At 45.0% G+C, this 15,512-nt stretch overlaps 1 protein-coding gene across 1 annotated transcript in view; it reads left to right on the top strand.

Moving 5' to 3' along the window:
- The first annotated feature begins 1,421 nt into the window (after positions 1–1,421).
- The window catches only part of CTDSPL (CTD small phosphatase like), a 120,015-nt gene continuing 105,924 nt past the window's right edge, over positions 1,422–15,512 (top strand). The window contains exon 1 of the mRNA XM_058290766.2: positions 1,422–1,557. Within this exon, the coding sequence (XP_058146749.1) occupies positions 1,479–1,557 (79 nt within the window). The 5' untranslated portion in view covers positions 1,422–1,478. The remainder of the gene's footprint in view (positions 1,558–15,512) is intronic.

The following is a 15,512-nucleotide window of genomic DNA, read 5'->3' as shown; positions in this document are numbered from 1 at the left end:
TCCCCCCTCCCAGGCCCGGGCTGCCGCCCACCCCGGCCGGGCACGCTGGGAGCCTGCCTGGACTCGGCCAGGTGAGGAAAGACCCGCGAAGCCCGCGGGCTGCCCCTCGCCAGCGGCGCTTCTGCTGGCCAACTTTGCCGAGGCTCGGGGGCCGCCTCGGTGAGCGCACGACGCGGCTGCGCCCAGCTCCGGGGGCCGCACAGGCCGGGGAGTCCTTTCGGCTGGAGGGGAAGCCGGCGTCCGCCGCACGCACGCCTAGCCCTCAGGAGTGCGCGCGCAGCCCCGCGTCATGCTTCGCGGGCCCGCCCACGCCCCCCTGATTGGTGGAAAGCGCGGGCGAGCGGCCCGGACCCGCCCCCGGGCCCGCCCCCCTGCAGCCCCGCCCCGCCCCCCGGCGTCCTGTGGCTTCCAAGTTGGAATGAGGAGGCGCGCGCGCGAAAGGGCCCCGCGCCGCCCGGTGGCCTGTCACGTTCGCCTCTGGCGGCGGGCCCGGGCCCACGGTGGCCATGCCCAAGCACGGTCCCCGCCCGGCCCGGCCCAAGACGGGCCCCTTCCCCTCCTCGGTCCTCGGCCGGTCCCCTTGCTGCCAAGGGCCTCCACCGGGCCGACGACCCCACATGCCCGGCCGCCCGGGGGGCCCGACCTCGCGGACCCGCCGCCCCGCGCGCAGCGGCGCAGGCGGAATGGGGATCCGGGTCCCGCCGGCCTCGGCTCGCCGGAGCCCCTGGCTGCGTCTTGCGCGGGCCCCGCACGAACGCCTGAGGGCCGTCCTCACACCCTGGGAGCCCGGCTGCCCGCCTCCGGCCTTCGCCGCACCGCGGGCTCTCCTCACGCACGTCGCCCAGCCCCGCTCCCCGGCCCCCGTCTCCGCACGCCGCAGCCCTCCGCGCCCACGCCGGCCTGGTCCTCGGCTCCCGCGCTGGGACGCCCCCCACAGCCCCGGGCCTCGGCGTGGGAACACCCCTCCCCGGCCCGCGCCCACGCGCCCAGGCCCCCGCCGCCCTGCGCAGCCCGCGCGCCCGCCTCAGCGCGGCCCCCGCCGGGGCCCCCGCTCGCGCCCCTCCCCGCGCCCCCCACGAGCCCCGAGGCCGCGCCCCCCGCCCCGCACCCCTCGCCCCCGCGGCCGCGCGGGCGGCGGCCCGCCCCGGCGCGGACACACCCACCGGCCGCCCGCCCCTTCCCCGCCCGCCCGCGCCGCGCGCCCGCCCGCTTCCCGCCGCCGCGGGCCTCCCGCTCCGCCTCCCAGTGCGCGGCTCTCCCGGGCGCGGCTCCGGGGTTCATGGTGACGAGGCGGCGGCCGCTCGAGCCCAGCGGCGGCGGCGGCGGCGGCGGCGGCGGGAGCCGGGGCGCGGGCCCGGGCCGCTTCTCCCCGAGCGCGGGGCCGGGCGGCGGGCGCGCCCGGGCGGCGGCGGCGGCCAGAGCCCTCCCGGCCCGCGGCCCCGCGCGCCCCCCGCGCCGCGCCCCCGCGCCGCGCACCCATGGACGGCCCGGCCATCATCACCCAGGTGACCAACCCCAAGGAGGACGAGGGCCGGGCGGCGGGCGCCGCCGAGAAAGGTGAGGGCGGCGCGGCGGGGGCGGCCGCGGGCGGGGGCGTGTGCGCGCCCTGCGCCGCGGGAGTTGGCGGCCGGGCGCCCGCGCGGGCCCGGAGCGGGGCTGCGCCGGCGGGGAGCGCTGGTGCGTGGGTGGAAGGGGGGTGCGCCCGCCGGGGAGGGTGCGGGGGTGCGCCCGCGGGGGGACCAGGGTGTGCCCCGGACCCGGAGGCCGGGAGTGCGTGCGTACACACGCGGGCGCCGCCGGAGAGGGGCTGCGGGCGCGGGATGTGACCCCGACCGAGTGGGAGTTTGCACACGTGCTAACCGAGAAGTTGTGAGTCTCTGTGTGTGCTGCGAACGGAGGCCGTGAGTGCGTTGCGTGCCCCTGACAAGTTGTGCACCCGACGGGTTGTGAGTTTTCTTGACAGGCTGCAAGTTTGCAGACGTTCCTTCTGTAGGAGTTTGTGAGTCTGTGTTAAAGGTTGTGGAATATGTGCGCGTGCCTGCACAGAGGTGGTACTGTGTCGCTGTGTTCACTCCTGACAGTGTGTATGTGTGCATGGTTGTGTGTTTACACCATCCACCTGGCAGATTGAATGTTCGGTGTTCACTAATTAAGGGGTGTGTGTGTGTGTGCTGCTGCACACCTGACCACGAGGCTGTGTGTGCAGATGTGTGCGCCTGTGCGATACGCACGCCCCAGACAGTGAGGTGGGGTGGGTGCCTTTCGTTGTTGGTGAAAGTGCAGGGGGGAGGGCAGATGCAGCGCTGAGCCATGCCCCCCTCTCCTGGGCGCCTGGCTGTCTCTGAGCCACCTGGGCGGACCTGCAAGGCCCCGCCTCCCAGAGCCTTTCTAGGGCCTGGTCCCAAGGAGCACTTGGGAAGCCCTTGCGATGCCAGGAATGTCCCCTCCCAAAGAGCTGGCCAAGGCCGGAGCCCATGCTGTACTGCAGAGCGGAGTTTGGTCTTGGTTCCTCGGTTTCCTCCTTGCTCTTTTTCCTCGTGTCTCTGCCCCTGTCTGGAATGCCCCACTCATTTCCTCTGGAGTCCCAAGCCTTCAGCAGGCTGTTTCGAAGGCTCGTTTCGTTCTGGCAGCTAGACCTTGCCTCTCTCTCTTCCTGCCGTGCACCAGGCAGACGCCTAGACTAGATGGGATGTGCCCATCAGGACCCCTGCCCCTCCCCAGGCTGGGCCTGGCCACAGCAGACTCTAGGAAAGAGTTGGCTTTCTCCCACGTGCTGCACCTCTGCTGTGCCAGTGGGGTGGGGTGTGCATCCTTGTGAGTAAGACGTGGGGGGATGCACTCAGCCACCTCTACCTGATCAGGGGGCACCGGGCAGGCCCACTGGGGAAATGCAGGGAGCCCCAAGAGGTACCCGCAGATTGGGGATTTGTCAATCCATCGCACCTTTTTAGACTATAATAAACATTGTGTCTGCAGACTTGTTTTCTTTCATGTGAGATTAGAATTCAAACTTCATAGACATTCTTCTTCTGTGCTTCCAAATGAGCAAAGACTTCACCGTGAAGTGCTCCAGGTGAATTCCTCGGCCTCCCTGGCGCCGTGCAGCCAGTCCCCAGGTGATCTGGCCTTCCTCTTGTGGGGCTGTCAGTTCTTGGGGCCCTGTTGGCTGGCTCGGGGCTAGACGTGTGCCCTCAGGGGGAGGTTTGGTGGGAGGCATCAGGGAGGTTTGATGGTTGTGCTCTTTATGGGCTGGAGATTGAGTGCTTCGTGGGATACCTTGTTAGGAAAAGGCTGACATAAAGTAGGGAAATATTTGTCAGAGCCTCTGCCTTCCTGCTGCACCCCGTCACCTTCCTCCAGGAGCAGGAGTCTCTCTTCCTTGCCCTTTTCCTCTAACTGCTAGGATTTTCAGAGCGGAGTCTATCTACTCAAAATCCAAGCCATATACAAATACTCAAGGATGGTGCTTGTCCTACGTTGTCCGCACTGCTTTTCATGACAGTTTTTTAACAGCCTATTTTTTTTTTTACGTGTCACATTGGTTGGTTATAAGCTGACTAAGGGAGTTCCTCACCTGCTGCTCTGGGGTGAGGTAGCTGACTAGTAGGTCCTTTTTGCCAAAACATTAAAATCCTACTCAACTTATTTACTTTTTAAAAATGGACATAATTTTGGTTAATTGGAGTGTGCCGATGAACTTTAGATCCACACTTTGGAACAGCTTCTTCAGATTCATAATTCTTTAAAGGCTTCTAACTTAAGTATGTTGATGTCTTTAGATAGACATACTATATTGTACATAATTTTAACTTTAGGTAAGTTTTAAATAAGGCCTGTGATGTTTTAAGTTTTTGTTGTAGGCAAGAAGCCATTGGCTTTTAAAGTTTACTTTCATCATTTATTCTGTAAAATAAGAATAATAATGACTGCCTCTTGAGTCTGATGTGAGGGTTAAATTATATGATGTATATTAAGGACTGTGCCTGCTTCACCAGTGTGTCAACTCTTCACTATTCTGGTCACCTTTTTTTTAAGGCGTAGATTTGCAAAGGAGGTCCTAAGACTGGGCTCTAAGCATTTTGCACAAGTTTAATTCTTCTTGACATGTTGCCACATGGTGGTGCTCCACCTGGGACTGTCACTGACAGCCTGATTGGTTAAGTATGGTTTATTTCTTACTGGTTGCATTTGATTTGATTCATAGTACAAAGATGCAGAGAAAATTTCCCCCCGAGTATAACTCCAGAAACTTCCTCTTACATATTAATGAGAAAAAGACAAAACAATCACTAGAAAAGTAGACAGGAGATGAACAGAAGAGGAAATCTGAATGGCCAATAAGGGTATGAGATGACACTCAACTCCATATGAAACATTTTCATGAGTCAACTTGGTAAGCATTTAAATGACTGACAGCATTGGAAGTAGGCAGACGTTTTGGGCAGTGGGTACTTTTAGAGACTTTTGTGAGAGAATAAAGTGAGTCTAGACTTTTTAGAGAGTAATTTAGGACCGAATCAGTTAGGAATGCATTTGCTGCAAGTAACAGAAAACCAGACGTACTGTGACTTAAGCCGAGAGTTTCTTCTTGTCACCTAACAGGAGGTAGGCTGCTGCTGGCTTTGGCTCAGAAGCTCATTAATATTAGGGCCCGCGTCACTGTGATTCTCTTGGCTTTCCCTCACGTAGAGTGGCTGCCACCCTTCCAACCAGCATGTCCATCATCAGGGCAGGGAAAAGGGAGAGTGCCAATCATTTCTGTCCCTTTTACCTGGAGAGCAAAAGCATCCTCCATCAACCAGTACCATTTTGCTGATGTTTAACTGGCCAGAACTGGATCACGTGGCCACCTGTAGCTGCAAGCAGAGCAAAGAAAGCGAGTGCCTGCCTTTACCCATCTTTGTTGTGGGAGGTTGAAGGGGAGAAAATTAGAAAAGGGTCGGGACAGATGTTCATTCATCTGGCCTCACCGGGGTTGGCCACACCTTCAAAGACCCAGTCCCACTTCTAGGTCCGTCCTAGAGAAATTTTCTCATTTGTTCTCCAGGAAACATTGAAGAGGATTTTCACTGAGGGCTGGATTGCTTGCAGTAGCGAAGATTGGAAACATACTGTCAGCTAATGCTATGGTACATCGATACCACAGAATACTTTCTGGCAGTTGAAAAGAATGAGTTAGATTAGCCCTAAAACATACTGACATGGAAATTTCCAAGACTTTTTCGAGGAAAAGAAAAGAAATATGAAGGACAATATAAACAGTATGATTCTGTTTGGGGAAAAAAATGCACTCACATAAATTGTACATATGCCTGGAAATGCACAGAAAGTATCTGGAAGGATTTAGGTTTTTTATAAAATAATGGAAAAAGTATTCCCTTCCTTGGCTTCCCTTGGAACCCAACAGAAGGAAGTACTTCAAACTAACAACACTGATTATCTCTGAGGAGGGAACTGGGGTGGAAGGTGGAAGGCAGCACAAATGTATTTGTTTTATGTACGGATTTTTTTATGTAAAAAAGAAATTTCCCGTAATGTTTGAAGGGAAAGAAATAAAGAAGTTGAGCAATAATGAAACAAAAAACTTAATTGATATGCAATATTGGTAAGAACCTATCAAGTCTAGCCCTCTGGTTAATTATTTTGTAAGCTAATATATGTCCCTTGGCGATATTTCTGCAAGCCAGTTTCTTTTGGCAGATAGTTTGACCCAAGAAGCTAGGTATGTTTCCCCCAAATTTTTGCAATACTTAAGTTTGACTCAGAAACTTTTAACTTTTGAGCTGCTAACAAAACTAGAGTAAAGCGAAATGTCTTAGAAGCCACATTTTAAAAAATTATTTCAGATTTTATTAACTTTTTAAAATTAAACTTTTAATTTTCAGATAATTGTAGATCCACACACAGTTCTGAGAAGTCATACAGAGGGGTCCTCTCTATCCTATCTGCAGTTTCCCCCAGGGATATCATCTTGCAATATCATAGCACAATATCACAATCAGGGTGTTGACCCTGATATATTTAAGATAAAGGAAAAAATCCACCACCACAAAGATCCCTCATGTTGTCCTTTTATAGTCACACTCGCTTCCTTAACCATCCCCTTTCCCTCCTTAACCAATAGCAACCACTAGTCTTTTCTCTATTTCTAAAATTTTGTCATTTCAAGAAGGTTCTACAAATAGAATCTTATAGCACGAGATTTTTTGGAGTTGACTTTTTCACACAGCACAATTTTCTGGTGATTGGTCCATGATGTTGCATATGTCAGTAGTTTATTCTTTTTTCATTACTGAGTTTCAGGATACAGATATACTACAGTTTGTTTAGTCCTTCATTCTTTGAAGGACATCTGGGTTTCTAGGTTTTTGCTGTTATGAATAAAAGGATTATAAATACCAGTGTACATTCTGTGATTGTAAGTGCCCATTTCTCTGGGATAAATGCCCAGGAATGCAATTGCCAGGTCATGTGGTAGTTGCATGTTTAGTTTACTAAAAAACTTCCTAACAATTTTCCAGAGTAGATACCATTTTACATTTTTACCAGCAATGTGTGAGTGGTCTAGTGTCTCTGCATCCTCACCAGCATTTGGTGGTGTCACAATTTTTTATATTAGCCATTATGATAGATGTATAGTGGTATCTCATTGTGGTTTAATATGTATTTCCCTAATAGCTAATAATATTGAACATCTTTTCATGTGCTGATTTTTCTTATTTATGTCTTTGGTGAAATGTTTCTTCCTGACTTTTGCCTATGTTTTAATTAGATTGTTTTTAAGTCTTGGGTTTAGAGATTTCTTTACATATTCTAGATATTGGTCCTTTGTTGGATATGTGGCTTGCAGTTATTTTTGCCATCTTAACAGGGTCTTTTATGGAGTAAAAGTTAATTTTGCTGAAGTTCAATTTATCATTTTTTTCTTATTCAAATTTATTCTATTTTTCAAAATTGGTTTAACTATTCTAGTTCTGTTGCTTTTCCATATAAAGCTTAGAATTCTCTTATCCCGTCTCTTCCTGAAATTTTGATAGAAAATGCATTAAACCTAATATATCACTTTGAAAAAGAATTGACATCTTTACTATGTTTAATCTTCCAGTTTAAGAACACAGTATGTCTCTCTATTTATTTAGATCTTTTGATTTTTTTCACTTGATTCTTTCATTAGGCCTGTACAGTTTTCAGCATAAAAGCCCTGTTCATGTTTTGTTAGGCTTATATTTAAGTATTTCATTTCTTTATAGATTGTAAGTTATATTGCCCATGTGTTCATTGCTAGTATATACAAATATAATTGTTTTTTTTTTTACCCCTCCCTTTTGGCTTTTTGCGTGCTATCTGCGCTCTGTGTCCATTCACTGTGCATTCTGTGTATTTTATTTATTTTATTTCCCCTTCCTCCTTGTGGCTTGCTTGCTGTATGCTCTCTGTGTCCATTCGCTGCGCGCTTTTCTGTGTTTTTGTTTGTCTCCCTTTTATTTTGTTGCACCACCTTGCTGAGTCGGCGCTCCCTGGCACTTGCCGGCTGGGCGGCTCTCAGTAGCGTGTGGGCGAGCCCGCCTTCACAAGGAGGCCCCAGGACACGAACCCAGGTCATCCCATATGGTAGATGGGAGCCCAGCTGATGGAGCCACAGTCAGTTCCCCAAATATTATTGATTTTTATGTGTTTATCTTACTTCCTGTGACCTTGCTGAACTTACTTATTAGTTGTAAGAGGGTTTTTTGTTTTGTTTTGTTTTGTTTTGTTTTGTTTTGTTTTTGGTAGATTCCTTGAGATTTTCTACATAAACATGTCATCAAAGAACATGTATTTATTTCCAATTTGTATGCCCTTTATTTCTTTTTCTTGCCTTATTACACTGGCTAGAACATCCAACTGGCTAATAGAGGTGAGAATGGACATTCTTGCCTTGTTCCCTGTCTTAGGGGGAAACCTTTCACTGTTTCACCCCTAACTCTAATGTCAGCTGTAGGTTTTTTATAACTGTCTTTATTAGGTTGAGGAAGATCCCTTCTATTCCTATTTTTCTCAGTTTTTATCATGAATGTATATTGAAATTTGTCACATGCTTTTTTATGCATTGCTCAATATGATCATATGGTTTTTCTTCTTTAGCCTCTTAAGATGGTGAATTGATTTTTGAATATTGACCCAGCCTTGACTTCGTGAAATAAACCCCACTTGGTCATGGTATATAATTCTTTTTATATATTGGTGAATTCTATTTGCTAGCGTTTTGATAAGGATTGTTGCATCTGTATTAATGAGTGATGTGGTCTGTAGTTTTTTTTCTTCACAGTCTTTTTTGATACTGGTATCAGGGTAATACTAGCTTCATAAAATAAATCATGAAGCCATTTCCTCATCTACTATATTCTGGGGGAAATTGTATAGAATTGGTATTAATTATTCTTTCAACATTTGATGAAGTTCTCCATTGAAATCATCTGGAGTGGAGATTTCTTTTATGGGAAGTTTTAAATTGCAAATTCAATTTCCTTAATAGTTACAGGAATATTCAAATTACTTCTTTCCTATTGGGTAAGTTGTGGTAAGTTTTGTTTTTCAAGAATTTGCTTCATTTCTTTTAAGTTATCAATTTTATGTGTATAGGGTTGTTCAGCATATTGCCTTATTATCCTTTTGATGCCTGCAGAGCCTGTAATAATATCTGTTATTTGTGTCTTTTGTCTTAGTTTTTTTTTTTGGTCAGTCTTGCTAGAAGTTTGTCAGTTTTATTGCTCTTTTAAAGAACCAGCTCTTTATTTCATTGATTTTGCTGTGCTTTCTTTTCCAACATTATTGATTTCTTTCCTATCTTTATTATTTCCTCCCTTCTGCTTGATTTGAGTTTATTTTGTTTTTTTGTTTTTTGTTTTTGTTTTTGTTTTTGGCTTCTTAATAGAGGAACTTAGATTATTGATTTGAGACTTTTCCTCTTTTCTAAAATATGCATTTATTTATTTATTTATTTTAAAAAAGATTTATTTATTTATTTAATTCCCCCCCTCCCCCGGTTGTCTGTTCTCTGTCTCTATTTGCTGCGTCTTGTTTCTTTGTCCTCTTCTGTTGTCATCAGCGGCATGGGAAGTGTGGGCGGCGCCATTCCTGGGCAGGCTGCTCTTTCTTTTCACGCTGGGCGGCTTTCCTCACGGGCGCACTCCTTGCGCGTGGGGCTCCCCCACACGGGGGACACCCTTGCGTGGCACGGCACTCCTTGCGCGCATCAGCGCTGCGCATGGCCAGCTCCACACGGGTCAAGGAGGCCCGGGGTTTGAACCGCGGACCTCCCATATGGTAGACGGACGCCCTAACCACTGGGCCAAAGTCCGTTTCCCCATCTAAAATATGCATTTAGTGTTATAAATTTCCCTCTCAGCACTGTTTTAGTTGTGTCCCATAAATTTTGCTATGTCATATTTTTATTTTCATTCATTTCAGTGTATTAAAAAAAATTTTTTTTTGAACTTCATCTTTGACCTGTAGATTATTTAAAATTGTGTTGCTTAGTTTTCAAGTGTTTGGAGATTTTCCTGCTAGCTCTCTGTTGTTGATTTCTAGTTTGATTCCATTGTGGTCAGAGAACACACTCTGTATGATGTCAATTCTTTTAAATTTGTTGACATTTATTTTCTGGCCCAAGTGTTTTCTATCTTGGTATGTATTCAGTGGGCACTTAAATAATGTGTATTGTGCTATTGTTGGTTGGAGTGTTCTGTCAATATTGATGAGATCCTTTTGGTTTATGGTTTTGTTGAGTTGACATTTTAACCTTACATGTTTTCTGTCTTGTCCTAGGAATTGTTGAAAGAAGGGTGGTCAAAGTTTCCCAACTACGATTGTGGATTTGTCTATTTCTCCTTTCAATTCTATCAGTTTTGCTTCCCGTATTTTGTAACTCTCTTGTTTGATGCATTCATATTTAGGATTGCTATGGTCTTGGTGCATTGACCTTTTTATCATTATATACTATACCTCTCTCTAGTAATTTTCTTTGCTCTGAAATCTACTTTATCTGATATTAATACAGCTACTCTATTTTCTTTTGTTTAGTGTTTGCATTAATGGATGGAAAATGTCCTTTTACCTTCAACCTTCATATATTATTATTATATTTGAAGTGAATTTCTTGTAGACAACATATAGCTGGGGCATGTTTTTTAATCCATTCTGCCAGTCCTTGTCTTTTAATTAGTATATGCAGACCATTTGTACTTAATGTAATTATTGATTTTTTAGGGCTGATGAAAGAAAAACTTTTTAACAACATGAAAATTATAATCGCACGCTTTTATTGAGTGATTCATGAATCAAACAGCATCCCATCCAGAAAGCAGCAGGGAGATCTGAAGAGTGGGATAAAGGGCAAGGTTTTTATAGAGAGGTTTGTACAGCCAACAAGGAAAGTAGCAATATAAATGACTCCATTGACTCTATCAGGATATTATCCTTACTTGGCCAATGTCAAGTCAAAAGGGCTGGAACACACAAACTAAATTGGAGCTATGGGGCTTTGATTGGCTGGCCTTGGGTTTTGTGCTCTGGGAGAGCCAAGCTCACAAGGAATACTAAGTTAAGTTTTGCTTTGCTGATAGGGAGCTTATCATGACTGGCTCCATCTGGACCCTGTGTGCATTATGTAACAGTGCTTAATCTGCCATTTTATTTTTTGTTTTGTTTTGTTTTTTTTTAGGGGGTACTGGGGATTGAACCCAAGACTCATATGTGGGAAGCAGGTACTCAGCCACTGAGCTACATCTGCTCCCCAGTGAGAGTTAGTTTTTTTTTGTTTGTTTGTTTGTTTTAGGAGGTACCAGGGATTGAACACAGAACCCGTACGTGGGAAGCAGGCACTCAACCACTTGGACTACATCTGCTCCCTTTTTTTGTTTTCTGTTCTTGCTGTTTCTGTTTGTTTCTCAAGTTTCTTTTTCCTGCCTTCCTAAAAATTACCTTTTTATTTATCTATAGTGTCTTTGAGTATTTCTCTTTGGCAAAGTCTTTTTAGCAGTTACTCCAGGTGTTACATTATATATATAAATAAACTTTATTGCAGTCATTCTCTTACCATTTTGAGTGAAATATAGAAAACTTATGTCCCATTAAATTCCATTACTCTCCTGCATTTATGATACCATTGTCTTAAATATTTCTGCATTACTAACCACATCAAAGAATATGTGAATTTTTTTTCTTTTGCCATGAAACATAAAAAAGAACTTTAGAGGAAAAGGAAAGCCTATTGTTTGACCCTTAAATTTCGCTTACCTTGTTTTTTCTTCCTCCTGATATTCCTACGTTCCTTCTTTTATCATTTCCTTTCTCTTCAGAGAACTTCCTTTAGCCATTCCTTTAGGATATATCTGATGGCAGCAAGTTTTCTTAGTTTTCATTCATCTGTGAATGTCTTGATTTCTTCTTCATTTCTGAAGGATAATTCTGCTGGATATAAGATTGTAAGTTGATAGTGCTTTCTTTTCAGCATGTGAGAATTATTGTGTCATATCCTTCAAGCCTCCATGATTTCTGGTGAGAAATCCATGGTTATTTGAATTGCTCTTCTCCTATGATTAAGATGTCATTTTTTGCCTTTTTTTTTTTTTTTTTTTTTTTTTTTAGTTTTCAAAAGTTTTAATATGGTGTGTCTTGGTGTGGAGTTATTTGGGCTTATTATGTTTGGGGTTTGCTGAGCTTCTTTAATCAGGAGATTTTTTTTCTCTTGCCAAATTTGAGGAATTATCAGTCATTATATCTTTGAGTCCATTTTCATTTCTGCCCTCTTTCTCTTCTCCTTCTGGGACACTGATGACACAAATGTTAGATCTTTTATTATAGGCCCACAGGTTTATCAATGGTGACTGTTCATTTATTTTTCAATCTGTTTTCTTCCTCATTTTCAGATTAGGTAATTTCTGTTGTTCTATCTTTAGGTTTGTTGATTCTTTTTTCTGTCCCCTCCATTCTGCTGTTGAGCCTACTCACTAGGATTTTTGTATCAGTTTTTATGTTTTTCAATTCTAAATTTTCTATTTGGTTTTCTTTACTGAGGCTTTCTATTTTTCGTCTGTTTTAAATGTGTTTATAATTGCTTATTGAAACATTTTCATCATTTTTATCAAGGTTACTTTAAAATCTGTCAAATAAGTCTAACATCACTGTCATTTCAGCGTTTGCATCTTTGGTTATCTTTTTTTTGTTTAGTTTGAGATCTGCCTGGTTCTTGACATAACTAGTGAATTTCAGCTGAAACCTCGACATATGCATATCATGCTATGAAACTCTGACTCTTCCTTAAACCTTTTGTCTTAGCTGGTTACCTCTGAAACCAACCTGGTAGGGGAAGTGGGATATCAGCTCCTTCCTGCCAGGTGGAGGTGGGCCCAGGGTCCTCGCCTGTGGGGTAAGAGCGCCTGTCGCTGCTGGCCAGGGGTCGAGGTCTCAGCTCCCACGGTGGGGGTGGTCTCAGTGCTGCGGGGCAGTGGTGAACGTCTTGACTCTTCCTAAACCACCGCCTCAACAGGGAAGGGTAGGAGCTCCTTTCACTGCCGGGTGGAGGTAGCAGACCATGCTGGCCGCGTGGCCTCCACTGGCACCGCTGGGGAAGGAGGAGACTCACTCCCAGCTCTCGAGGTGGCAAGTCCCTGTTGGCTCCTTGGCCTTCTCCGACACTGCTCCCGTGGGGGTGGTAGAGCGCCTCATTGCCCTCTGGTGAGAGTGACAGTCTGGGCGCCCCCCTTGGCCTTCGCTGGCACGGTGGGCTGGAGCCACAGTGTTTTCTTTGATATTTGGCTGCAGTAGAGTGGTTACCATCTAAAAGTTTTCTGTCTTACTAGACTGACCCTTTTTTGGTCCTTCATCTGGGGAGAGTGGGCTTTTGTTGGGGCCTTTTTGTCTGTATCTGTTGGTGTTTCCCAGTAGCTGGCTTCTTCAGCTTCAAGTCTGGGATACATGAGGCAAAAAGAGAACCTAGGAAACTTAACCACCATGTCATTTCTAGCCAGTCTGCCTTCTTCTCCACCTCTCAGAGTCTTTTACATTTGTTTCGCATATATCGTCCAAGGCTTTTCATTGCACTTAGTGGGAGGAATAGGAAGAGGTGCATCTACTTCATCTTCCCCAAAGCAGAAGCCCCTGATAAACTTTCAGATCTATCCAAAAAGGAAGACTGGAGTTGGAAAATTGTTGTTTTAAAGATCTATTTGAACATTGCACTAATGACTGATGTGAAAGTTAAACTGAGTTAGTACTTTTAAATTCTGATTGTCTCCTAAAAAGATACAGTGATAAAAGTTTTAGTGTAGAAATCAAGTCTTGATCAGTAAGGCTTCAGTGACAGCTGTTGTTTCACCACCCTTGAAAGGATATGCTCATACACTTTGATCTTAACACCAAAATTTTAGATGCAAGTTCATAAGTATCCTAATTTAAATGTATTTTTCATCTAATGTTCTGTTTGATTGGCTAGTATGTTTAACACTGTATCTTCTCTTCCCTTTTATTTCTTAATTAAGAAAGCATTTGCTTAAGAAAATAGAAAAGTCTTCTTGGGCTAAGCACAGAGGAGCTTATCTCTTGATTTTAGCACTTGTGGCCACCGGAGAGGGCTTGCAGTCTGTTCTACAGTGGGAGCAGGCCTGTGGGTCCCCCCACGTACCCCAGGCCCTAGGCTAGGGAAGCGCCCCATGTGGAGGGGCAGGGCTGGCTGTGAAGGGACCGCACAGCCTCAGGTTGAATTCTGAGGTTCATAGCCTTTTCCCTTTTGCTCATGTTTGCAGTGGGGAGTAGGTGGGGTGGGCCAGCAGAGAAGAGAAGGGCACATGAAGTGCCAGGGGGCTCACCCAGCCAGGAACTGCAGAGCTCAGGAAGTGCTCTGGCCACAAATGATTCTGGATTTGATTTTTGTTTTTCACTTGCTTTGACAGTACTGCATGGTGCCAAGGCCAGCAGTATGTAGCTGCTAAAAAAGGTAGTCACGGGATACTCTTGGCTAATGTGGAAGGTATAATGTATACCTTATAACTTATTTTTTAGTTCTTAAATCCTAAATTATCACATATTTAAAGCTCAGTATTTTTAATTGCCTATCTTTCCTTTTAAAAAAAATCTTTCTTTAAATAGTTCTCTTTTTCCTTTAATCCCTTAACATGTATTTTCCCATTTTATAAAAAATTGGGCTGAATAGTCAATGCTTTATTTACAATAACACTAAGCAAAGATTTGCCTTTATGGTTCTGAAACAACATCTCATAATGTAGCACAGGCTTAGGAACTGCTTGTAGCACTGTGTTGGGATGTGGACGTTTTTGTATTTGGGATCTAGACAGAAAACACTAGTGGCATAGTTCTCTGAAACCAGGGCCTAATGAACAGTGGTCTTTATGGATGCTAAGGATTATGTAATCACCTAAGTAATAGCTCATTTTTATTCTGAGTAGCTGCTTCAACCTAAAAACTGAAAGGTTTCTTTGTGATCATAATTTGTATTGAGGCTATTTGCCAAAATGTTTTAAAATCCTAGTACTCAAAGCACTTAAAAAAACTGAAGAGAGGTGGCTTGACATTTAATGACTGATGCTTTTCTTACCTTTTGAAATTAGTATTTAACCTAAGCTTTCAATGTCTCAGGGTGTCTTGTAGAACAAACTGCAATTCCTTGTCAACATGGCTTGAATAAATATAGCCTTTTAGTACCAAAGAGAAGTCAGCATTCCAATAAGAAGTCATATTGTACTTTAAATAGTATATAATCTCTCTCTCTGCCTTCTGATCAGGATTTAGCTTTCGTGCTTAATGTGTCATAAATGTGTTCTAAGTATTTGGCTCACTTAGGTCCAAGTCTGAAACCACTGACTTTCCTTCCAAAGACTTAAATCCAAGCCATATTTTTTCTCCCCTATTCAAGGAAGAAGCTCAACATATTCATTTTTGTTTGGGTTAGAAGAATATAAAATATGAGTTGCTATTAACTCTGCCAAAGTGTGTAAGCACTGGTGAGCATAATTTTTCTACTCCATGTACATACACCCTGTATCATTACATTGGCCTGGCTTCTCTCCTGGCATAATTTTGTTTCGTTTTTCTTTATTGAGGTGAATTTGCATGGAGTAAAAATCACTTTTTTGGTGTAACCCAAGGTTGCAAAGTTCTAGGCATTTTAATATACCTGTAGAGCCGTGTAACCACGACCACAATCAAGATAAAGAATATTTCCATCACTCTCAAAATATTCCCTTGTGCCCCTTTGCCGACCTCGCCGACTCCACTCTCAGCCCTGGCAACAACTTCTCTCTTCTCTTCCCTATCACTTTGCTTTTTCCAGAATGTCCTGTAAATGGACTCATACAGTGTCTAGACTTTTGAATGTGGCTTCTTTCACTTAGCATAATGCTTTTGAAATCCATCCAGGTGGTTGTGTTTATCAGTAGTTCATTTCTGTTTATTGCTAAATAGTATTCAATTGTATGGATATACTGTAGTTTTGAAGTATATGCTTAACTTTTTAA

Source organism: Dasypus novemcinctus, chromosome 31, assembly GCF_030445035.2.
Source record: "Dasypus novemcinctus isolate mDasNov1 chromosome 31, mDasNov1.1.hap2, whole genome shotgun sequence".
In the NCBI taxonomy this organism is placed as follows: domain Eukaryota; kingdom Metazoa; phylum Chordata; class Mammalia; order Cingulata; family Dasypodidae; genus Dasypus; species Dasypus novemcinctus.
Note: the sequence above shows the minus strand (reverse complement) of the source record. Positions and strands in the feature narration are given on the sequence as shown.